This window comes from Myotis yumanensis, unplaced genomic scaffold (genome assembly GCF_028538775.1).
Source record: "Myotis yumanensis isolate MYYU_CA2020_CCGP unplaced genomic scaffold, mMyoYum1.0.hap1 SCAF_9, whole genome shotgun sequence".
Taxonomy (NCBI): Eukaryota; Metazoa; Chordata; class Mammalia; order Chiroptera; family Vespertilionidae; genus Myotis; species Myotis yumanensis.
Genome location: NW_027223760.1, coordinates 45344948 through 45371736, shown reverse-complemented (window position 1 = coordinate 45371736; position 26789 = coordinate 45344948). Strand labels below are relative to the sequence as shown.

At 39.8% G+C, this 26789-nt stretch overlaps 1 protein-coding gene across 1 annotated transcript; it reads right to left on the bottom strand.

Moving 5' to 3' along the window:
- Positions 1 to 632: 632 nt before the first annotated feature.
- Positions 633 to 25052, bottom strand: STEAP2 (STEAP2 metalloreductase). Its single transcript, XM_070424210.1, has 6 exons — positions 24955 to 25052; positions 13715 to 13838; positions 12950 to 13474; positions 9949 to 10476; positions 7824 to 7988; positions 633 to 5834 (listed from the first exon to the last, which is right to left on the bottom strand). The coding sequence occupies exons 3-6, from the start codon at positions 13439 to 13441 to the stop codon at positions 5547 to 5549; spliced, it is 1473 nt and encodes a 490-aa protein (XP_070280311.1). The 5' UTR covers positions 13442 to 13474; positions 13715 to 13838; positions 24955 to 25052; the 3' UTR covers positions 633 to 5546.
- Between the last annotated feature and the right edge of the window lie 1737 nt (positions 25053 to 26789).

Here is a 26789-nt window from a genome sequence, read left to right as displayed (position 1 = left end):
TTCATTATCATATCTTGTATCTGTAGGACCATACTGTACTACTCACTGGAAATATAGTAGTGAATAAGACAGAGTTCCTGCAACCTGGGCGATTACAGAATATAGCTTGAATATTGTGTTGAGTCCTGGTTGTTGTTTTTTTTTTTTAAAAAAAACCACCTTAATGGCTCAGACAATGTGGTTGAGTGTCAACCCATGAACCAGAAGGTCACAGTTCGATTCAGTCAGGGCACATGCCCAGGTTAGGGGTTCTATCTGCAGTAGGGGTGTGCAGAAGGCAGCTGATCAATGATTCTCTCTCATCATTGATGTTTCTCTCTCTCTCTCCTTCTCCCTTCCTCTCTGAAATCAATAAAAACATATTTAAAAAAGAATAAATGCTAGTGAAAAGAAATTTTTAAGAATACCAACTCATTAAATAGATGGTTTTCTAAATTATTACTTTGGCAAAAACAAACAAACAGAATCCCCAGGATTCCAAAACTATTACGTGTATTTTTTGGATACTTCTAAAAAGAAAAAGTATTAGATATCCTCCATAAAATATTGGAATTATTATTCAGTAAGACAGAAAAATTCATTTATATACAACATTTCTTTTTTTTAAAATATATTTTATTGATTTTTCACAGAGAGGAAGGGAGAGGGATAGAGAGCCAGAAACATCAGTGAGAGAGAAACATTGATCAGCTGCCTCCTGCACGCCCCCCACTGGGGACGTGCCTGCAACCAAGGTACATGCCCTTGACCGGAATCGAACCTGGGACCCTTGAGTCCGCAGGCCGACGCTCTATCCACTGAGCCAAACCGGTTCTGGCTATATACAACATTTCAAAAAAATAAATTAAAACACATTAAATAGTACTTTTTATTTAGGTGTTTATAAGGCAGATCTATGGGAATGATATAAAAACATAGCATATAATTTGATAGCAATAATTTGGTGATTAGAGATCTTTAGCAAATATCTATTACACAGTTATAAAGAAGACTATTTTCTAAGCGGATACAAAATATTTAATCAAAGATCAAGACAAGAAGATGAGTATAATTAATTAACAATGGAAAACCGATTCTAACATGAACTGCACATTTTCCTTTAAAAACTTTTAAAGGTAAGAATTATTGCATTCTAGTTTATTCAAACAGTGTTGAACGGTATCCTGACAAAAAACTGAAGGCTGGAATGGGTTGATTTTGACTTCATATAAAGAAACCCAAGTTTACAATGGCTTAAATACTGGAAAAGGCAATCCAAGTAATGTAGTAGTCAAGATCTTTTTAGTCTCCAACGTGCCTTCCTTAGGGTGTGGCCTTGGTCCTCTTGGATTTGTCAAGGCTCCTGTTATTTCCAGAATTCCCGCAGCTGGAACACATGCTGGAAGCCCCTTCCAGGAAGTCACTCATACATTCCCCGTACATCTCTCTGGACAACACATAGTCACATGGGACCACCCACTGCAAGGGCAGTGGAGGAATTTGATAGACAGCAGCTTTTAAAGAAGCAGGATAACTATGTAGTCCCCGTTCAGCTGGATATCTGAAACACTATGTAAAACCTTTAAAGAAAATGTTGAGAAAATATTTCCTAGAAGCTGGCATTATGGAAATCATACAAAAGCCCCTGCTTTGGTGATTTAACTTAGCCAGGCTAGTCACTGGGACTATCCATATAGTCTGCCCTAATTTTGAATGGCTGCATGTATGAAAATCCAATGATCTGGAAAGCAAAAATCTCAGTACACATATGTGTTAGGCTGAACTAAGCATTGTTGTGGTATCATATGGGCAGAATTTCTGAATATTAGCACTTTACAATTTTTCACATTAAAAAAATTGAAGAACTTTTCATTCCTGTAAAATTCACTGTTCAAAGGTAAGAACAGATTGTGTTTCCACTAAAATTATTACAGTTCCATTTAGAGCCGTTACATAGACTGAATATACTCCAGAAGGTGTTTTACTGACATACTGACTTATGAACAATTGAAGGTGAAGCATCTCCTTTTCTAGATGACACATCACAGATATTAATCTTAACCCTGGACCAAGGTGTATTATTTGTAATACATTGGCACTGCTCTAAGTCATGAGTTTACAAAATAATTTCAATAACATTTTAGGCTGTTTACTTATTTCAAAACAGATTTTATAGACTGACACGGGTTCAGTGTTTATATTATTCCTAAAGAAATACTTATGAATATAATTTATGGTCCTTTATTTAAAATGTCTCATTAAGAAACCTTAAAATTCACAAATAAACTTCTTTCGGAGGAACTCTCTCAACAGAATTTATTATGAAATAGTTCAATGGCAAAAGGCAATTAAAAAGAATTAATGTTTTATATTTCATAGAAGATAATACAAAAATATGGATATGATTTATTCTTTAAGCCCTTTTACACAAATAATTTTCATAATCTGACTGTATGAATGAATATACCTTATGCTACTATTATCAAATTAATTTCAAAAGTAAAATTCCTTAATCAAGTCAGGATTATGCCAATCTATTAGAAAATAATCAGGTAGTTTAACACTGGAGCTCATTAGCCAATCCCATACATAGCACAAAATAATCATCTCTGATAAATACTATAAATATAATTTATTCATACTTTAAAATATTTTAAAATTTAAATAAAAATCTCTACACATAGGCAATCTCAGCTAAATTTCTATAAATGCTTTGAAAAATATATGTTAGCATGAATATATTCTTATTTAAACATGATCTTAAAAATTACTAATAGCGGAGACATATGACATCTGCACAAAAAAAGCTAAGTAGCATGATCAGTCCAGGATTATTTTCTTCTTAGGAAAAAATTACTTGATTTTTTGCATAAGTTTAAGACTGGATATGTTTTCTACATTCTTATAATTTTTCTCAGGGGCACTTCTTGAAGTACAGATTAAAAAACAAATTCCTGTTACTTTAAAGTACCCACCACTTTCTCACATCTAGCAAGAACAGAATTCAGTCCTACTTCTGAGGCCAGAGTAAAGATTTTTTATAAAAGTGATTATGAAAAAAAGTGATGAAGAAAATAATCAGGTAGGAAATAGTAAAATAAAGCAATTAAATGTCAACTGAATAAAACAACTAAGTCAATGTTTTTGCATTTTAGAAAAGCTTTGAAATATTTAGAGTTATAATATACTACCTTTATTCTAAAACTTCAAAACTAACTTTATCGTTGTAAAGGAGAAAAGGAGATACCATTTGAAACAAGTTACATCTTATATATATATTTTTTTATAAACTGTTTTTTCATATTTCCAAAGTCCCCATTTATCTCTAAGAGTGATCATTTTATTTATAATACATTGGCTACTCAATATATATGTGCAACAATATACTTCCATAGTCATCTAACTTTTAAGAATATTTAATTGTATTTTCACATGAAATGGTGAACGTATGGTCTTAAGACAGTGAAACTTAAGGAACAAGAAAGTATTGAAAATATGCTAATTTCACTAGTCCACTACAATAGTTTATGAGTGTTTACCTTTAAAAGTTATCACCCAATTGAATTCCTACTAAGAACTAACAAGTAAGTAATTATCAAGAGGGGAATACTATAATTGAAATAGAGAAAATGGGGAGCTCAATTAAAAAGTAAAAGACATTAAACTTCACCAAGAAGAGAACATCAGAGAATCATGAGTGATTTACCAAACTGGCATAATGCATAGTAGGGAAAGAGCCATTGGTGGGAAAGGCAGCCTCCACTAAGTAAATGCCCTTTTATTTTTGGCAGCTGGATTCAGTAGTCCTCACAGGGTAAGTTTAGAAATTTTATAATTCCAGAGAAGTGCATATAATTGTATCTTGTCTGCAATTTTTTATTTTAATAAGAGAGAGCATATGGGGGAAAATGTAGGGCATTCTAACCAAAGTTTGAATAAAATGACATTTTAATGTGTAATGTCAGCTCTGAAAATTTTTATGAATAATTTGTATGATTATATATCTGCAGAGTAGATTTATAATTGACCACATCCCCTAATATCCTTCAAGCTTGCAAACTGCTCCCCAGTGAATGGTTGAGCAGGCAGGAGGACTTCTCAAGAAGAGAAAAGGAAATGACCAACCTACAGGGACTTTTTAAGATTCTGTAGGACCTCAGCCATTTATTAAAATTGCCATGATCCTATCTCTGCTGGAGTCCCTCACGGTATTGGGAGGCATACGGACTGCCATGGGTCTCCTGGGTCACGTCCCAGGCAAGATCCTCCCTCAAGGTAAGAACTGTGGATTGTATCACAATTCGATAACCACAACTCACTCCCAAGGATGTCAATGCCTTTATACAAAAGAGGAAGCAGAAAGATTGGCATCATGAATGCAATGCACAGAGATGGAGCAGGGGCCATTCAGCCTAGTGGTTAAAATCACAGCCTCTGAAATATGACTGCTGGGGCTTCAATGCTGGCTCTGCCACTAACTCCATGACCTTGGGCAAACTACTTAACTTTTTTTCTTCAGTTTTCTCATATGTAGAATGAGAATGATAGCTACCCCTGTCAGAGGACTGTTTTAAGTATTAAATGGGATAATACAAGTAAAGTGCTTAGAACAACAGTACATGGCATGTGAGAATCCCTCAATGAACTGCCGTAAAATCCTGCACCATAGAGTGTGATGATTGGCTAAGGTGCAACAACATAGTTCAGTTGACAAACAGCTACCTATGTGTATAACTAATATTTTCCATTTAACTAGAAACAGTTATATAATTTCCAGGTTTGGTACTAGATTAGCAAAATCAGTTTTGGAGGCCAACAATTACTGTCTTCTCCCTGACAACATATTCAAATGGAACTGCTTTGTAACAAGGTAAGGGAGAAAATCTTTCATGGAGTACACATGACCAGTACATCTTTCATATCTCCAATGCATTTTTAAATATAATTTCAGGTTCAATTTGTCTTTTCAGTTTTGTGTTTGTTCACATAATCACATCAATTCACAAAATCAATGACATTCTTCAAATCCTATCTTATGAGAGAAATATAGGAATATAATCTTGTACTCTTACCTAGATGCTAATGTAATGCATCCTTTCTTTAAAAAATATATGATTATGCATTTCTAATTCTTACACTGGATAATAATTAAAACCTTGAGCTTCAGAAAAAAAACTTATCTATTGAATTATATTAAAACTTAAAATTCTGCTGGTTTGCAAAGAGTTTTTAACATTATATTGTAATCTACATTATTAACTATAAATATTTTTGCCTGACTGTGGAATACAGTTTGTTAAAATAATAGTAATGTCACAGTTGTGCAAAACAACAACAAAAACACCTACATTTTAACAATAAGTTAACTACAAAAATCTATATTGACAAAAAATGACATTTGTGAACATGAATTTGAAGAAAATTCGACCACTATTTGGCTGAGATCACATTGAACAAGTTTCAGCCCATAGCAATTTGACAGCACACTGGCGACTGAACACACAGGAAGTCATACAAGTAATGGCATGAGTAGGAAGTCTTATGGCATCAGCGAGCACCATTTATCATCACATGACTGTGACCCTTTCTGGTGAGAAATGAGGAACTGCTCCTCCAACACCTTCTTCTGGAAACTGGCTCTTTTCCCAGCCCTTTTTAATTCTCTTTAGCTTTTGGCTTAGACATGGAAGAAGTAAAACGCTCTTACCCAGAATTACAATTGATGGCAAAACAAGAGCGAGAACAAAGTTTGGTGGTGTATAAAACCTGTAGTACTCTCCTTCAAAAGCTCGTTTCCATCCATAAATTAAAACATGGAAAGTGCTTATGAGCAGAGCGACATAGCCAAGAGTAGACTTCGGATGGAGGAGGAAGAAAAAGAAACAAAGAATAAGAAACAAATTACTCAAATTCATAAGTGAACCTATTTTATCTTAAATTATTATTGAGCTACTTTTTGTTCTCTACTAAATTAAACAATGTAAGCACTTTCATATATATATATTTACATCCATACTTTTTATTTGACACAATTAAAGCCATATTGCATAGTTTAATATTCTAATTATTTCATTTATTATATGAAGAACTTTCCCCTAATGTCATTGAGAATGAACCATGTAAGGCTGTATAATATTCCATTGAATGGATGTGCTATAATTTATTTAACCATTCCTTTCGTTGATTATTATTTACTTTGTTTCCAGCTTTCCTCAACTATAAATAATGTCACTCTATGCCCTTTTCTATATTCTGGTTTATTTCCTTAGAACTGATATAGTGGGACTGCTAGTCAAAACATCTGGCTTTACTTTAAGGGTGTTGGCAAAAACTGCTAAACTTTTTTATATAGGTTATCCACATTTCTGCCAGTTGTGTATATTAGGAAAAATGAGTGTGTTTATATATGTATGCATATGTACATACTAACTGAAGGTAAATATGAAAAACCTTATATATTAACATGTAATATAAACAACATTTCAAACATGTGGCTTTATTGACCTTATTAAATGAGATTATTAAGAGCACTGCAGTTAAGCAGTTTACAGGTTAAAATCTAAAAGGTCAGCATTCCTGGTTCCCTAAACTATGATGCTCGATTGTTTACTTTGAGACATACCCTATTACATAAATGCAATATTACATCTGTAGAATGATGTAACATCTAACTTTACTGGGAAAGGATCAAAACTCTAGCAGAAAACTGTACTGTCTGCACTTACTCATCTAAATTTATAATGATAGTTTGCACCCATCTAGCACCTTTTATCTGAGGGCCTTCTATTTCTTTCCCAGTGTGATTAAACTAGCACTTTGCAAAGTATTCATATTTTCTTTCCTTCAAAAGAAGAAAAAAGAATTTAGACCAGGGAAATGCCCTTAATTTGAATGAGATTTTTAGATAATTTAAAAACAAAAAAGCTCAAGTAAATAAGGAACCCTCCTCCCCCAAATTCAGTTTATCACCAAATGATACTTATCGCCATTACAGTGCTATAAACCATTTGATACAGCCAATACTGATTGGGTCTATGTTTGAGTTATATATTTTTAAATATGCAAATGTAGCCCTGGCTGCATGGCTTGGTTGGTTGGAGTACTGTCCCATACACAGAAAGATGGCAGGTCCGATTCCCGGTCAGGGCACATACCCAGGTTGTGGGTTCAATCCCTGGTTGGGACACATGAGGGAGGCAACCAATCAATGATTCTCTCTCATATTGATGCTTCTCCTTCTAAAATCAATAAAAGCATGTCCTCGAGTGAGGATTTAAAAAAATACAAATACAATCCCCTTTGTAGACACATAAATATGTATATAACATATACTAAATATACTAACAAGTTCATAAGGCTGGTTGCTTGTCATAATCCATTAACTTAGTTATCTGGTTTGTCACTGCTTTAAAATATTGTTTTAAATATTAGACTGACCTCCTCACTTAACTTCAAATTAACGCGATTTTTCTGGACATAGCAGGATAGCTCAAAAATAAAAGAATTCTTCATTTGGCTAGTAATACATTGACTGTTGGCTTCAACTTGCTCTAAGCTCACACATCCCCACCTTCATTTTATTTTTCTTATTAAAATAACCTTTATCCATAGTGTAGCAGGCAAGGCTATCAAAGCCAATGCTATCGGTGCTATAGAACCCTGTACTGGTCTTTCACTTACTAAACCAGGATGGCCCTAAGTTAGCCTCCAACCATATGAGGTCACCAAGCTTACATGCAAAAACACAGCTCCCAAAGGCTCTTTTCATGAGGAGCATTATTTAAAATTCAACTAACATTTGAATTTATGCAGCCCATTCCCACACCAAACAAAACCTCACATACCTGAATAAAACTGAATTCCCTCCAGTTTAAAGCATTGCTCACTGAAGGGATGGAGGTGACTGCCAGGAGGGACAGTAAGCCCAGGCTCATTATGCCAAAGGAGATATACATTTCAATTCTCCAAACTTCTTCCTCGTTCCAAGAGTTTTTAATGTCTGCATGAACCTATCAAGAGAGCAAACATGAGTTTCCCTTATTTGGTAGAACATTAACTCATTCAGCACAGAGTTCACTGCGGGCATAAGAATCCATCACATATGGACATATTTAAGTTGTATTAATTCACTTTAACACACTGTTATAGAGAACCTATTACTGGATGGTAATGTTTCGGGCATGGGAAAGAAGAGAATGGAGAGTTAAACAAAAGGAGGACTAGGATTCTCTCTTTCTTTGCATATGTGTGAGGAGAGTGGGTAAACCTGTCTCACGTTTGTAATGCATCACAGTTACAGGGACTCTGGCACCCAAAGACCACGAAATGCCACGTGGTTTGTCCCAGGTGACACAAAGAAGTACTGGCGGTTAGACTTAGTTTTGAGGTACTTTTACAAGTTGGTTTAAACTTGATTGAATTGTTTGGGTACATTCTGGACTTAGTTCAACTTAGAACCTGGAAAAGGAATTTCTAAACTATTTTCTGTGTTCCTTTCTCACATCAAGAATATTTATATGTTGATTTATCTCTTTCTTCTTTTCTTCTTTTCCACTGAAGCTGAGATTTCCCTGAGGATAAAGCCCTACTGAATGCAAATACTTATCCACTTGAATTGCCTCATTACTTAATATACGTTTCCAACTGTCCATTTGCCACATTCCTATATAATAACTATATTGATAATGCATATATAATCAAGCAAAGTAAGAGGGGTTGGGAGTCCCAGGGTTGAGTTGGAAGTAGGAAGCAGAATTTAAAATGGTGTCCAATGTAGGCCTCACTGCGGGGGTGAGATCTGAGCAAATGATTTGAAGGAGGAAGCTAGGAGAGCTGGTATCAAAACCTCCCTATTCAGTTAAGAGAAGTAGTATTTTTAGGGAAAGAATGACTTAAAAACATTCAGATATTAATTTTGTCCAAATTATTTTAGGTTGAAATTGTTGAAACACATGTAAGTACTAGATGCTCCATACATAGCCCATGATGCCTTGGCTCCTTATGAAAAGAAAAAGCTTTTACACATTTGTTTTCATGCGGTGTCCTCAGCTTTCACTGAGAAATGCTACATCAGAGAGCTCCCGTGGTACACTGTATTTTACATTCGCCGAGTGGGAATGATTGGGGAAATAGCCCATCATTAGGCTCCCTCCATGAAGCTCTCCTGGAGATTTTCTTGAGCTGAGTGCTAGAAAAGCTTCACCTGAGGAACTGGCATCTTTCCTGCTTTTTGATAACAAAAATCTTGTAGGCATATGTCTTCTGATATGGACTTCCTATTCTGTTTTATGTTTTCACTGGTTCTAATTTTATTTTATACATTTACTGAGAATTGCCTTGACATTTTGTGGAACATAGCCAATTACAAAACATTAAAATAATGAACTGTTCAGTACTGAAAGCAATCATTGCAATAATAACATTAAAAATGAAAGAACAGCCCTGGCCTGTGTAGCTCAGTTGGTTGGAGCTTTGTCGAACACACCAAAAGGTTTGATTCCCAGTCAGGGCACATACCGAAGTTGCGGGTTCAATTCTGGTTGGGGCATGTGCAGGAAACAACCAACCTACATTTCTGCTCATGTCAATGTTTTCTCTCTCTCTCTCTCTCTCTCTCTCTCTCTCACACACACACACACACACACACACACACACACACACAGAGACACACACACACACACACACACACACATACACACACAGTTCTTCTCTCTATAATCAATTTTTTAAAAAAGGAAAAAATCCTAATCCTTTATTTCTCTGCTTTTATTCTGCAAAGAAAGGGATGGTTGCAGCTTTCACCCTCAATGATTTTGCATTAGCCATGTAACTCTATGCAGAAACATTATTTAAAGAACAGTACTTTTCGTGCCCTAAATATACCAAGGTATGCAAAGTTGTACCCAATTTTTAATCTTACTGTTTACAAATTATAGTAAGCATCACATAAATAACAAACATGCTCCATACCTGCTGATAAGCCATGTTGAGAAACAAGTATCGCTCTGATCTTCTCATTGGTAAGCAGAGGCTATAGGCAACATGGACCGAAGCGAAGAAAAAACTTAGTAATCCAAGCTGTTTTCTACACTGCAACCAGGTCTCCAGCCAAGGTGGAAACCTCCTATACTTGGTGCCGTAATAAAGTTGATAAGCAGCTGCCAGGAGACCTGCTAGGTACACCAGGGACAGCAAAGTGATGGCAACTATGGGCAAGGTTTTATTCACAATCTCAATAGGAATCTTGTAAAAGTCACTCTGCTGGTTTCTAGCATAGGGATGTATCACATCTCTGACAAAGGAATAAAGAAAGAAAAATGTGGCCAGGCTTATGGCTACCACGACTGGCCCTCTCCAGAGAGTAAAGAGTTGCAGGGGTAAATTTTCAATCTCCCTCGCCGATGATAACGATCCCACGTCCACGGGAGTAAAATTCAACTGCCGGGCAAGTTCCACAACCTGTTGTCGAGCTTGAATATTGTTGCTGCAAATATAAACCTGCAGCAAAAACAAGAGACACATCATTACTATGGCTGCTTATAAAAATGGCGATGATCCCACGCTCCACTTAGTCTATGGAGCATCACTTGTGATGACCAAGTGATGCAAAAGTTAAGGAGATAAAGCATTTATTAATTTATTATTTATTAATAGATTACAACAGTGTCATTAAGAATGGCCAAGTCCCGTGTGAGATGACATAAAAAGAAAATGCAGACAAATCTGGCTAGAACCTGGGATCAGGATGACCTCAGGGGAAGGCAGGCAGGAGGAACAAAGGTTCCGGATCACGTGGTTCAATGGCACCGGTGATTTCAGGCCTCCCCTGCAGTGGGTGCAGTTTGAGCTGCTGGTTGTGCCCCGCCCCCTCCAGCTCGCTCTCTCCCACAGAGAACAGGCTGGGGCTGGCTCGCCAGGCTTTCCTGGATAATATTTAGTTTTGGGGCGACAGTGGATAGTGATTCTGCCTAGTAGGGTGATTACAAGCACTGCCTTTTACAAGATAATTCAGCAAGAAAGAAGGTGGGCGTGCCCTCAGGACTGAATTTGCAACTAACACCTTTAAATTATGTCATGATGCTGTATTATAAAATTTATCTTTTGGCTCAGAAACCAATTTGCCAAGTATCTCTGGAAAAAAACATGGGTTATCTCAAGTATATTATTTCATTAGTCAGAATATGATACTCTTTCATCTTTAAATGATGACAATATACTAGGGGGGGGAATGGTATAATAAGACTTACTTAATTTAAAAAGTAAATCAACTGCCATTTTCTAATACTAAGGTGTTAACCCTATAGGAACACTAATGATAAGATGGGTGGGGTTGGGGATGGGCTTTAGACTACCACAACCTCTTAGATATACTACTGAAGATGAGAATTCAACAAGTATTTGCTGAGCACCAAATGCATTGCTGGAGTGAGCCACTATTACTTATGGGTAGGTCATCTCACCGAGGGCTAGAAAAATACTGCTATTAAGTAATATTTGGGGGAAACAGATTCCTAAATATATTTATCCCTGAAGATGTTTATATAAGGGTTCTAGAACAGACCACACTGAAACACTGGCATGCTAAACCTATTTACATTATGCTGACAATGTAAAGCTCTTTGCATTGTTAATTTTACCTAATATTAGGCAGATGAGTGACAAAGTCTATACTATTATACACATGCTCATGAACTTCTAAAATGGAGTGGGGGACAATACCTATATAACTGAGAAATAAGGAAAAGCATTCTAAATTAATTTATTACAGTTGTGACAATGATGAAGTAAACTCTTTTATTTGTTGGAAAAATCCTATAAATTATGAAATTTTATAATAAACCTAAAAGTATAAATCAAACATTCATAATAAGGACACGAGTAGTATGAACTACAAATGAAACTATTTCTGTAGCTCCCTTTGAATTAAATCATTGTTCCACAAATTTTGTTGTTGTTAAAGAATTAAAATGATCACAAATATGGACAAAGGATTACATTCAGGCTTATCTCTAATTTAGTCTGTATCCATTGTTCAACTTTGGTGGATATGCAAAAGGAAAAAAAAAAAGGATTCAGAAATAGCCTCTAGGAAAATTGGAAAATATATATTCTTTTACTAGCCTTCCAAATTAAAGACTCGAAAGTGAACGGCTATTGTGAATGACATGCAGCATGCAGTGATATAATACTTGAATGTATTTTCTAAGACCCTAATCAACTATCGTTATGGACAAAAATAACGAAGGTATTTTGTCATCATGCTTAATTATAATGCAGCATCACACCTTTAAGGCGCACTATTCATATGTTTACTTACAAAGGCTCTCATTCCACAAAGGCATGGAGGGAGTTCCCCATCTGCTTTGATTTTCAAGGTGAACTAGACACAACCCCTCGCTCAACGAGAACCTAAGAAATCCAATCTGCTTCTATCTTCCCCACAGGGATTAAAAACCTACACTTAAAAATAAAATAAGCTGTACTACTGTATTTTAATAAACTCTATGAATAACCTATGTAAAATAAAAAGGTACTCCCAAAGCATTCTTCTGGAGGGTCACATTAAGTAGTATTTCATACAGTGATGGAATACAGCTACAGAATAGTTGCAAGCAAGGAAGAGGGGAGAAGAAGGAAGAGGGAGAAAAGATGGTTGGGAGGGAAGGAGTGAAAGACAAAGGACATGCTTGCTGTTTGTTTCTGTTTTGGAGGAAGCAAGGAGAGATCAATTCAATGTGTTCCATTCTTCATCAGCCAACCTTGCCTTTTCTTGGATTAGCTGGTCATGACAGAAAAGTCCAAGAAAAGATGTGTGCCCCTACAAGGTCAGGACTTTCGGGTGCTCATACATAGTTTTTTAAATGATAATCATTGGAGGGGGTCTGAATTTGGTTTTTAAATGTATGCTACTTGTTTAACTACATAACCACAAAATACTAGATAAACAAGAATAAAATGTAAAAATACACACCTGCCGACTGGCATCCTTTGGCCCTAACTGAAGTGCCCAGGCTGAGATAACGTTAAATCCTTTGACAACCAGTGAATCCGGGAATAAGGAAGCCAAATATTCAGCATTGGACTCTGGGTATTGGTTTACCCTCATGTTATTGCTCACATCAATAAGGATTTTACCCACGAGCAGATGTCTCAGGTCCCACAGGGAGGTGTAATGTTCTCTATGTATAGCAACAAATATTATATTTGTTTTTGTTAGAACATCTTCATGATGAGTGACATCTACCACATGAGGAAAAAATTCAGAAGCAAATTTAGGATTTCTACTTCCTATGACCACATGATAGCCACATCTAATAAGTCGAATGGTCAGGGATTTGGCAAAATCCCCACTTCCAATTACACCTACAGTGACCTTCCTTGCATCTTTGATACTATTTATGCCATTAGGCAAAAAAGTATCACTAAGGCTCTTAGGGCTTCCCATCATCGAGATAGATTCCATGACACAGACTCTTCCAAGATCACCAGGGATATCCTAGGAGAGAGAAAATAAAATGTTCATCAATTACTTCTTACCAAACATGAATACACTTTTAGACATTATAATATGGCCCTCGTTTGTAGACATACAATATTTCTGCAAGCTATATGACTTAGAGCACAGTAAGACACAACTTGTAAGCTAAAAAAGGATCTCGGAATAGAAAAAATGAACTGTCACAGAGTTGACATGCTAAAGTGGAGCTGCTCAAATTTTACTGTGCACATGAATCACCTGAGAATCTTGTTAAAACGCTGACTCTGATTCAGCAGTTCTGGAGTGAGGCCCAAGATTCTGCATTTCTAGTACAGTGAGCTGCTGCCGTTGGTCTGCAGACCCCTCTTTGAGCAACAGGGCACTAGGGAACAAAAGGAAGAGATGGATGTCTTTACCTAGAATATTTTAAAAAACACAGTTCTAACCTGATTACCCAGTTTCGCAGCAGATCAGAAAAGCTGCTAGTGGTAGAAAGGACTATGGTTGGACGTTATAGCACACAGGACAACAGAAGACAGAAAAACCATGAAAAACAAAGGGCTCTGGCCAGGTAGCTCAGCTGGTGAGAGCATCCTTCTGATACACCAAGGTTGCGGGTTCCATCTCTGGTCAGGGCACATACAAGAATCAACCAATGAATACATACATAAGCGGGATAACAAACATATGCGTCTCTCTCTCTCTCTCTCTCTCTCTCTCTCTTTCTCTCTCTCTCTCTCTCTCTTTCTCTCTCTCTCTCTCCATTCCTCTTTCTCTAAAATCAATCAATAAAATTTTTTTAAAAAAATCTTTAAATCCAGACTCTCGAGAGTCATTTGGCATGGAGTCTATAAACTATCCTATACACCTGACTCATATTAAATGAGAATAAGATAAATCAACTATTAAAGAATGAACTACTAATGAACCTTGGCACTTACATAATATCTTAAGAAAAACAGGCTTAGAAATATAATAAAGAATTAAATATCATTGGCTTCTATCATTCACCCTATATCCTCTAACTTATTGAGAAAGTTAGCTTCTCAATGATATTAGTAATGTGTTTATGGCCTTACAGTAAATTACACAATACTTGTGAAATCTTTTCTTCTTTTATTCATTGGTGGGATAGACTACAATGCAGTTAGTCTTTCTGGGGAAATTTGTCAAATTCTTTTTTAAGTGACTAACACCTGAAATGTTCGAAATAACTTCCTCCAGAATACCAATCAGATTGCATAAATCAGTGTCACTAATGGGAATGAATGAAAAATATTCTTCCTCTCTCTCCTCATTGCACAATTTCTTTTATGCTAAACACAGATGTGGATCTCTTCAGAGAATTTAATGGATTTTACAGGAAAAGTGAAATGTTTCAAAAACATGTTTTGGGGGTTTGTACTAAATGAAATTTGAAATTACTGGAGCTAAAAATATTCAACTTTTTACCCTAGAAATGGATCACATACAATGACTCAAAAAAACAACAACAAAAAACCCCAGTAAATTAATTTTTAGAAAGACAAAATAATATAACCTAACTAGAGGCCCGGTGCATGAAAATTCATGCACTGGAGTGCGGGTCCCTCAGCCCAGCCTGCCCCCTCTCACAGTCCGGAAGCCCTCAGGGGCAGGTGGCAATGCCCCCATGACACCTCTGCTGCTGACACTGCTGGCAGCACAAGCCTCGGCCGGCCTGGTTACCTGAGCCTCGGGCGGCCCTGGGCGGCTGAGCAGCCGATATCCGGGCTTGCCTGTACCTCGGGCCAGCCCTGGGCAGCTGGGGGGCTGAGGGGACTGGGGGACTCCAGAGGCAGGCGCGCGGAGCAGCCTGGCCCACCGGGGGGCGGGCCTGGCCTTGCAGTGCACCTGCCGCCCTGGTGGGGCTGAGGGAACTGGGTACTGCCATCTTGTGGCTATGGGCACTGCCATCTTTGAGAGCGGGGCAGTCAATTAGCATATTCCCTCCTTACTGGCTGTGGGCGCCGCCATCTTTGCGACGGCATAAGGGTCAATTAGCATATCCCCTCTTTATTAGATAGGATACTCATTATAGCACATTCTCTGTCAGGTTTGTTGTGCTTTATATATTCACTGATTGAATTCCCACAAACACCACAGGAGACAGGTGCTAATATTACCATGCCCATTTTAAAGATGAAGATACTGAAACAAGCAAAGGATAATTTATTTATTCAAGGTCATAAGAGAGAAAGTGAGGGAGCTAGGATTACAATCCATGTGCAATTCAGCTAAGGCATGTGTCATTTCGGCAAATGTAAGGAATTTAAGAAAGGGCTTTTTCTTTGGGCATGAAGGAAAAGGGGAAGAGTTGTGCTCATCCTATATAATAAAACCCTAATATGCAAATCGACTGAATGGTGGAACGACTGGCAGAACGACCGGTCACTTTGATGCACACTGACCACCAGGGGGCAGACACTCAATGCAGGAGCTGCCCCTGGTGGTAAGTGCACTCCCACAGGGGGAGCGCCGCTCAGCCAGAAGCAGGGCTCACAGCTGGTGAGCACAGCGGTGGTGTCAGGAGCCTCTCCTGCCTCCACTACAGGTGGCCAGTAAGGAGCAAGGGGTCCCAGACTGTGAGAGCCCCAGACTGCAAGAGGGATGTCTGAGGGGGATTGGGCCTAAGCTAGCAGGCGGACATCCCCCAAGGGGTCCCGGACTGCGAGAGGGTGCAGGCTGGGCTGAGGAACTCCCCACCCCCACCACCTGCTGCCTAGTGCACAAATTTCATGCACCGGGTCTCTAGTATTAGTATATTCTTCTTTGGCCATATCATTACTCCTCAGCATTACCTAATATTAATGTCTAACTCAGATCCTGGGAAAGGAGAAAACTCACTATTTTTAATCTATTACACATGCTTCACTTCACACTTTTCAAGTGAGAAGGGATGGTAATTAGCTGCTTCCCCTGGAGTGATTTCAGGTACCCAGAAGGCCAAAAGGGGGTCAGATGGACCAGGGTAGTACAAAAACATCAACATCCTCTTGGAGAAGTGATGGGTTATCTTCACTATTCAGGAGCAGTTAAAAGAACCAGAAGTCATTTAATGAATGATCATTTCATTCAACAATTCAAGTTGAATTGACCAACTTACCCCTAGTCCTATATATTGTCTAAGGGTAAAAGGGTTACTAAGCTTACTCACAGGAACCCAAGTGTCACATACCCTAGTCCTAACTTCTGAGTAGAGATTGTTGCATCTCCCAAAATATAAGAATTGCAAAATCTTGAAATCTATCATGATGATCAAGGTCTTTTCAAACTAAAAACAAAACAAAAGCAAAACAGTATCAGTTATCTGCTAATTTTATAAAGCAAATTCAAACCCCTTCAGTAAATCAGAATGTGAACAGATAAAAATTCATTAGGAGCTAATGGGCCTCCCCTTATAACATGTATTTTTATATATATTTACGGGGAACTGTTCTAACATGTTTAACCCTTATTCACATTATATTTCTAATGACAAGTTCTAACTGAACCCTTTAATGGTGTGACTGTAACTATAAATAAAAGTTGGCCTGATAAATGAAACTCTTCGTTATAGTTTTAAGGGATGTAAAAGTATCCACGAGAAAGAGAAAAAAAAACTTGTAAAGGATCTGAGAGATGAGTTATTTGTGTATTGTTGAAAGCTTACAGTACGAAAATATGTGTGCTATTTAACAGTGCACAAGGTTTTCAAATATAACATTATCCTACTGAATTCTCAAATGCCTGTGGAGTACACATTATGCCCATCTTAAAGATGGGGAAAGAGACTCAGAATTTTAATGATTTGCTTAAGTCAATGCAGTTTGCAGTGATCCAACCAGGATTTAAATAAGAGTCTTCCAACCTCTGCTCATTCTAAAACTGCAGTGCAAACATTTTAGGGGAGATCTTTAAATTGTTTAGATCTCCAAATGTCATCTGTAACTATACTCTCTAAAATCAATACTAACTTTAAATAGCTACAATGTGAATCTCAGTTTAGGATAGTTTTAGATAAATCCAGAGCTCTAAGCTTAAGAATTCTAGCTACAAAACAGATAAAATGCTGAAATAATCCCCCCCCCCCCCCCGCCAAAATCAAAACCAAACAAAGAATTAGATTTATTAATACTAAAAAACAAAACATGAATGTTTGCTGGGTAACTTTTGAGGAAACCCAGCTAGCAACCCATCTGTCTTCTGAGGACTCTGCAGACCACCTGCTTTTTAGAGGGAAGAAAGAAAAGAAAGGTGTCCTGTGGAACTCATCCATACACAGGCCTCAGAGCCACGCATTCCCACAAACTACGGGTAACTATCTAGTGCTGACACCCTGGGACCAAATCTCATCAATCAATTCCTAATTTGCTAAACTACCATTTGGATCACTGGGTTAACTGCTGAGCTGAAGTTAATTAAAACTGTAACATCTGCAAAAAAAAAAAAATGGGGTTATAAAAAACGAATAATGTCAATATCTGAAGGAGGTTTACCTTGCATTTACCAAAAAAAAAATTACTAAAAACCTTACATTGTACATTTCCATTGACAAGAAATGATGGGACTGTAACTGGCAAGACAGATCTACCCTGCTGTGTGACCAGCATGACTTTATGGAGGCCACTGTGTTCTTTGCATAGGAGAGATAAATGACATAAGAAACATGGCGCTTATACTCAAAGAATTTACATTATAGTTAGGAAAACACAAGCTATACAGAGAATTGAAAGCAAAAAGAAAAAAACCCTCACATCATCATACAATTAAGAACTAGCTTGTACGATAAGAGTGTATTTGCTCTAGAAAACCAGGGAATAGAAATACCACATGGTGTTCCCTTATTTCAAGTCATTCATATTTATAAAATTATACTTACAAAATAATCTCTAAATTACACAGGACTGACCCTGACTGGGTAGCTCAGTTGGTTAGAGCATCGTCTTGATACCTACCCCAAGGTTTTGGGTTTGATCTCTGGTCAGAGCACATACAAGAAGCAACCAATGAATGCATCAATAAGGGGAACAACACATCGATGTTTCTCTTTCTCTCTCTCCCACTTCCTCTCTCTCTCTCTAAAATCAATCAATAAAAATTTTTTTAAAAATAAAAATAAGTTACACAGGGCTGCTTCAAGCCACGTTAATGACAATGTATTATAGGTTCATTTACTAGTAAGTTTAAGACTATAAGGACCCTAAGTTAAATTTGGCTTTCTGTGACCTTAAAAGTGTTAGAGCACTGGTTTCCAAATATAAAGTTATCACTGGTCTATAGTGATTAAAAAGTATATGGAACAACTAAATATCAAAAACATAAAATCTGATTTAACAATGGGCAGAAGATCTTAATAGACATTTTTTTCGTTGTCTATGAAGCCATATAGATGGCCAACAGGGACATAAAAAGTTGTTCAAGGAAGTGGGGATGGAGGGAGGGGGGAGGGGAAAAAAGTTGTTCAACATCACAATGAGATACCACTTTATACCCATCAGAATGACTATTAGTAAAAAGACAAAAACAAACAAACAAGTGTTGGCAAGGATGTGGAGAAAAAGGAACCCTTGTGCACTGCTAGTGGGAATGTACTAGTACACTAGTGCAGCCACTATGGAAACAGTATAGAGGTTTTTAAAAAAATGAAAGGCAGAACTATCATAGGGTCCAGCAATTATACTTCTGGGTATTTACCTGAAGAAAACAAAAACACTAGCTCAAAAAAGAAATGTGCATCCCTATATTCACTGCAACATTATTCACAAGAGCCAAGATATGGAAACAGCCATGAAAAAGAACAAAATCTTGCCATGGATAGACCTGGAAGGTATTATGCTAAGTGAAATACCGTATGATTTCACTTATATGTGGAATCTAAAAAAATAAGTAAAACAAAACAAAAACAGACTCATACATTCAGAGAACAAATTGGTGGTTGTCAGAGGGATGAGGGGTGGGAGGATGAAGGGGTTAAAGAAGTAAACTACAAACTGCCAGTTATAAAATAAAGAAGTAATAACCTTGTTGCAGATGGTATTGAGATAAGGATGCATATGTTTATTGGCTAACAAATACAACTTTCTCTCTGTTGCAGTAAGTCACTTGTAAAAAAAAAATCTTCTATGAAAGGCCTACACAAACTCATTTCCCTAATTTCAATGCCATAACACAAAACAGATTACAAATCGCACTAATGTCCACTGAGTGCTATAAACTTTAGGGCTCTCTGGTGATTGACATCTATTTAGCAATGAGGAAACAGCCCATGATCATAATGATATCTGTCCATCCATCCATCCATCCATCCCTAACCATTCACCAACCCAACATCATCATTGGCCCTATCCACTAGGCATCGGGCGAGGTACTGACACTGCAATTACACAAAACAAGCACTGGCTTCCTATCTAATTATATGATGAAATCAAGAATATGTGGAAGCACACACAGCAACGGAAAAAAAAAAAAGTGTTATTGAGGTGTAATTTACACAGCATAAAATTTACCCACTTTAAGTGTATACATTAATACTTCCCAGTAAATTTACAGTTATGCAACCATCACCACAATCCAGTTTTAGAACATTTCATCAGCAGTCAGTGTGTTTACTCACATCTTAACAAAATTGGCCCACAGTGCGTGCCTTTTAAAAAATCCCGCCTCCCTTAATGTTCTGAAAACCCTGGGGGCTGTCATACACACCGCAGAGTGTGACCTGAGTTGTGCTGACTCCGCTTGGTGCAAGGAGAGAAATAGAAGGTCCCACCGTTTGGGGAAGTGCACAGGCAGAACTGCAATCTCAGAGCTGCCTCTTCCCTCAAGGAGGAAGGACCTACGGAAGCAGGGGTTCTCAATTTTAGGGGCAGGATCGATGGGCCAAGGACCTTTGTAACACAGTGATATCTAGTCACCACCACCCATCTGCTCAGATTTTTATTTCCTTGGTCTGGAATTCAGCCTGGGCATCAAGCTTTTGTTTTAGAGGTCATCAGCCAAGACTGAAAACACCTCTATTAAAAGTTTCAGGATTCAGCCTAATACTTGTTTTGGTATTTGGAGATAGCTTATGTGGCTTTTTGATCCTCAATTATGCTCATCTCTACATTATTGTTTGTGTCAACCAGTCCTCCTTGGCGCCAATTCAATGCCAACAGGAATCCCCAATTTGGGGTTCAGTGAAGAAGGAAACTTTGTTCAGTGCGAAACAGCTCACTGTGATACCGCAAGGCTGTGTGTGAGGTGGCCCCCAAGGCCAGGACCCTCTCTGGCTACACCTCCTCTGCTCTGTTCCTGGCTGGTCAGCTATGCTCCACACTGGTCTGCTTTGCTCTTCACTGGTCTGCTCCATTCTGGGCCAGTGTGCACTGGCCTGCTCTGCTCTGCTCCAGCCAGAAAACAGTCTTCCCTGTGAAGGGAAAGGGCATTCTCATAACCAGAGGGGAGCTGACTTACAGAGACACAAGTCTCTGGCGTGGGATCCCTTCGACTCATGCAAATGAGGACTCCAAATCCTCAGTTTGACTGGCCCAAAAGGCATTGTGCTGATTGGTCAGAATGGAGCCGCTCTGATTGGTCAGTGAAGAAACAGATGGGGATACAGCGGTGCAGCTCTGGTGGCATGAGGGAAAGCCTCAGTCCTATTGGTTGGAAGAGGATTCCAGGAACTGCTTGGTAAGGCCTGGCTCAGATGCAGGAACACAGTGCAGACAGGCAGTTCAGTGCAGGCTTTCCCCTGAAGTGCAGTTTGCATGAGAGGCCCCTGTGTATACATGGCTGCGAGGCTCTGTTTTGTTTTTACTCGTTGTATGTTTGTTTGTTTTTAAAATTTGGGCCCAGTCAGCCACTGGGAGCCTTTTTTAGTAGCTATTTTCTTTCTCAGGGTCCACGTTTGTAATCATGAAAAATAACACAAGAGGGAGAACAACTGTTGCCTTTGAATGGTGGAAGCTGAAGAATTTACATGCAGCCTTTTCCCTTTTTCCACTCAGGCAGTAACGGCATCAGTAGATCCACTCACTATTTTGTAATTTTCTCTTCACTTTCCTTAAAATGTGTCACCCCACCACACAGCATACTTTGTTCTTGTTTTTGCATAACATGCAGAATTCGGAATGTTCGAGTGAGGTATCTCTTCCTTCTGTCTGACAAGGGGCTCCTCGTAGTTCTCCAGACACCCTAGGTTCTGCTGACCTGAGCAGACGAGAGTTTCCAAGTGGACTGACTGGCTCTAGAAGAGTGCCTACCACATTTCAGTGTGAATATGATCACCTGGGAATCTTGTTAAAATGCATTCTGATTCTCCAATTCTGGAATGAGGCTCAAGGTTCTGTATTTCTCCCAAGCTCCCAGGTGATGCCTGTGGGCCTCACCAGGTGATGCTGTGGTCCATGGGCCACGCTCTGACTAGTCTCGCTATCTTTTCATTTGATGTTTTTCATAGGAAATATAGAATAAATGATTGAGAAGACTACAATGGTCATTATGGAAGACTTGTTTATGTGATGCTGAGAAGAAAGAACAGGCCTAGGCTTCTGAAATCAACTTGTTTTCTGAGTCTGTTTCCTTTGTAAAATAGAAAACAAAAGCCTTGCCACTGTAGCTCAGTGGTTGAGTGTCTGCCCACGAACCAGGAGGTCAGTTTGATTCCTGGTCAGGGCACATGTCAGGGTTGCAGGCTTGACCTGCAATAGGGGCGTGCAGAAGGCAGCCAGTCATGATTCTCTCTCATCATTGATGTGTCTATCTCTCTCTCCCTCTCCCTCCCTCTCTCTGAAATCAATAAAAATATATTTTAAAAAGATACTTTTTAAAAAGGAAAACAAAGAGGTGGTACTTGACTCCTGCAGTCCTTTCCAACATTAAATTTTGTTTCCAAGTCTTTTTTAAAAAACATATATTTAAAATCATCTAGCATGCATATAAGCATAACCAATGGACACAGACAGTAGAGGGGTGAGGGCATGTGCTGGGGGGTGGGAGCTGCGGGCGGGGCGGGGGAGACATATGCAATACTTTCAACAATAAAGAATTTAAATGAAAAATAAATAAAATGAAATCATCCAGATTTTCTCATTTCAATAAATGGTACCATAACCTACAAGTTGCATAACTGAAAAATCTGGGAGTCATTCTTGAGTCCTGGCTTTCCCTCACCCTTGACATATAATCCACATCAACTCCTGTTCTCCAAAATATTTCTTAAATCCTTCTCCACTGACACCAGTTTAATTCAGTCTCTAGCATTTCTCATCTAAACTCTACAAACACTTTCTAGTAAGGTCTCTCTCTTCGTTCCCCTTTGCCTCTTCCCAAATCATTCTCCACAGAGCAGCTAAGGTCATCTTAAAAGGTAAATAAGATGATGTCTCTCCCTCCTCAAAATTCAATGGTTTTCTGTGGCCTTAGAACTACAGCTACCTTCCTGACCACCACCTAAAAGGCCCCAAATGAACTCGACAGCCCCTGCACACCTCTCAATCCCATCCTGTATGACTGTTATTCCCTACTAGAGGCCCGATGTAGGAAATTCGTGCAAGAGTAGGCCTCCCCCCCCCCCCCCCCCCCCCCGGCTGCCGGCACCGGCTTCCCTCTGGCACCCGGGACCCCCGGCTTCCCTTGCAGTCCCCAGCTTCAACGGGCTTCCGGTCTAATTAGCATATTACGCTTTTATTACTATAGATGGTCCAGACACACCATCCTTTTCAACAAGTAGAAAAGACCATTCTGGTTCCCATGTTGAGAACTTTGCACATGCTGTTATGTCTCTTGAACAGAATGAGTCACTACAGTTTTGCTTTGTTTTCCTTTCAGCTCTTGTTGTTTCCTGTATAATTACCTTATGCCATTGTTTCTTTATTCACTATATTTTCTCTCACCAGACAAAAAGCTCCCTGAGGGCAGAACCAGGTTTATCTTGTCCATCACTACCTCCACAATGCCTGGCACATAGTAAATAAGAATCCAATATTCGTTGCTGCTGAATGCATCAAAAAACGTCAGGACCAAATGATATGTAATAGGTCTCTAGGTAAGATCCCTCTTTTCACTGATGGAGGCCCAAAGCAGGTAATTAATATGTCAATATCATGGTTATGTGAATGTCATGGTTACTGGCTGAGCACAGAATAAATGTATCTCCTGATGTCTTGAAGGCCTAGTCTTTTAAACTTCCGGTTTGCCTTCTTTCTCACCTTTCTAACTCATTTATGATCCTTCCTTTAAACATTTGTTTGCCTTCACCTGTGCTACTTTTTCAGCATTAAAGGTAATTATGTTCACTCACTACAAATATATTTTCCATGTCATCACTGCATAAAAAGTGACTTTGATACAGCTTTTCATTTCCTTTTTGCATAATTAGCTCAATGTATCATTATTGATAGTGTCTCTCCCCTCAACCCCCAAAAGACTGATAAGCTAAGAGAAAGAAACTGCAAACTGTTTCTAAATACTCTGAAAACTATCTAGGATGGGTATTTTTCTTCTGTAAACAGCTTTTAATTTTTCAAACAACAGAGGGAGTGGTGCAGGGTAAAAAATATACACACCTTAGAGAAAGAAAAGTGGGGATGGGGTGGGGGGGGGAGATAGGGGGGGAATGGCCTAAATGGTTTGGAGAGAACTAAAAGGGTTCCCAGTAGTGGGGCTGCTAACAGGACTATAGTCTAATCAAGACATGAAGGTGGGGGAAAGGTCAGAAGTGTGTTCCACTTCTCCCCATTTCGCCCATAATGACGAATGATAATTAACCATGGCCTGTAATAAGTTTTTCTATCTAAAAAAAAAAAATGAACTGCCTGAGGAGTAAAAACTGACACCAATTCTTCCCTAAAGGGTGGGAGTAATGGAAATCTCCTGACAAAGATTCTCTTGATCTCTCTGCCCTATTTTAAGAGCCAGATTTTTAGGGCATAATTTTCAACAAGTTTTGGCTGAGGCTGAACACCGGGCTCAAACATAATTGAGGACAGACACTTAAAGACGAAGCCAATTACTTTCTACACATACAATGGCCTGAACACATCAGGGTCACACGATTGTCTAATAAACAAAATGAATTCTAGAAATACTTCCTTGTTGGCAAAGCAGCGATGTATGATTTTACATGAAATGCGTCGCATCAACCCCCCAAGTGGTAGGTAGCCAGGCTACCCGGGAGGCTAAGGTAGCCGGCCAGTCCCTACTCTGGGGGGCACAGCCTACCTGGGACGCTGTCTGGATCCTGGCCTCCTTTCTCCTGGGCCCAACCTCCGGTGTATCTGGGAGCGAGGGAAGACCCAGAGGAGAGGAGTAGGGGGTGGGATCGGTGGACAGACACCCCTCTGGAGCCTTCCCACTCCCCACCTCCAGGTGCGCGATCGGGAACGCCGCCGCTCAGGACGCACCCCCGCAGCGGGCGCGGGGATCCGGGCAGGAAGGACCCAGCGCGTGGCACCGACTGCATCCCGACCCGCAACTCCGCGCCGCTACCTGGCCTCGTGCCCTCCCGCCCCGCTCACCTCCGCGCAGAGGCCAGCCTGCGGGTCTCCCGCGGCGGCGCCGACTCCCCGGGGGCCCGGGCTCGGGGCCTAGGGACTGCGCCTCGGACCGGCGGCTGCAGAGTGGCTGCGCGGCGGTCGCGCTCCCGGCTCCCCGCCTCTCCCGGCTGGATCGCGTGGGGCCGGCGAGGAGGCGGAGGGAGGGGGCGGCGGAGGCCGGCCCGGCTGTGACGCACCGCCCGGGGCTGCGCTCGGAGACCGTGCCGAGCGCGATCGGCCCCTGGAGCGCGGACTGGAGGGCCGGCGGGCGGGGAGGGAGAGCGGTGCGGCTCGGGGAGGCGTCGCAGAGTCCGGAGGGGTCACGGGAGGGCGTCGGGGAGAGTCCGGGAGGAGGGCGAGCGCCGAGTGGGGCGAGCAGAGCCCGAACGGCTCCCGTTTTGAGCTCCTCCCCACTCCACCCCCCGACCTGGGAGCGACTGAGCATCTATCCCTGGCCGTGGCCCCTGCAGGGCTCCCCCAGATCCCTTGTGAAAGGCTCTAGAATAGATAAATGCAGCCCACTCTCTGCTCCACCGCGTTGGCGCTGTGGGTCGCCTCTCCACTCCAGACTGCTTTTCAGTGCGCTCCTGCCCCCAAACTCCCTCTTCCCCGCTCAGATCCCGTCCAGTCTCCGAGAACCCGCGCTTTCTCTCCCGTTCGCGTTTCCCCCCACCACTAACCATCTTTTGTCTGTGCAGTGTTTGGGGAATAAAATGTTCAGAAATGCCCTTTCATGAAACGCATTTTAAAATTCCCTCACAGCCCGCGGGCCGGAGATCAGTCTGTTGACTTTGACCCTCACTCTGCCTGGTGCCGCTGGAACGGTGGTGTTTGGGGATAGAGGGTTCATTAAGCCCAGAGTTAGGAGACCCGGGTTCCTGGTAAAGCCCCTTCAACTCCCCGGGCCACCGTGGCCTTGAGTGTTCAGGGGATCGAGGAGCTGTAAGGGCACCTTTAGTTCTGGGATTCTGGAAATGTCTCCCTGCAGATTACCCAGTAGTCAGGGACCCTTTATCTTTCGTGTAGAAAGTGTCAGTAGAAGAAATAAGAAATTAGAGTGTTCTCAGATATAAGATCAATTTGCTGAAAATCCCCAAATTTGGGGATTTTTAAAAATACATTAGTAAACTTCCATTTAAGCAAATTAAGCTTAAAAATTATCCCTCTCTGTGGTTTATTAACCAGGGTGAAAGCCAAGGAGGGGTCTTGGATCGATCACGGGACACTGCACTTTCCCCTCTGAGGCCCATAAACAGATGAACCTTTGCAAATGCTGCTTTGGAAATACATACTTTGTTTGACCTGACATATGCCCCCTCCCCCACTGCCAAATAGTATTAAGGTTTAAAGTTTAGGCATAAGCTAAGCTTTCAGTGATGTGTCAGTGTATGGGGCAATGACAACTGGTAAAATTCTTTTTCCATTTTGGTAACTGGAAACATTTAAATTTCACATCAATTTTTTATTTCACTTCAATATTACTCTTAAATAATGAAATCAGCGTGTGTGTTTTTTCTAGCACTTCTGGAGGACATTCGTGAATCTTAGCAGTTAATGGAAGTATGTAGCTTTAAAAAAGACAATAGCATTTTAAATATTTCACAAAGTTATTACAAAATATACCATTTTTAACTCTCCTAGAATCACAAATTATTGTATACAACAGGTAAGTAAACCACATATTTTAAATATTTTTAAAAAGCTGTCTTAACGTGGACTCTGCCTATCAAAAATAAAATCAAGCAATATGTGAAATTACTGATCCTAAAAGAGAAGCAATGAGTCAACAATTTGCAATTTCCAGAAGGAATATCTGC

Bases quoted from the DNA above. Each gene is read 5' to 3' on its own strand.
- STEAP2 (XM_070424210.1), bottom strand. From the start codon at position 13,441: ATGGAATCTATCTCGATGATGGGAAGCCCTAAGAGCCTTAGTGATACT. The intron at 10,477-12,949 runs GTGTGTATTTTT...TTTTTGCTGCAG, and splicing joins CAAAGGATGCCAGTCGGCAG to GTTTATATTTGCAGCAACAA. The intron at 5,835-7,823 runs GTATGTGAGGTT...CTCCATCCGAAG, and splicing joins GGGAATTCAGTTTTATTCAG to TCTACTCTTGGCTATGTCGC.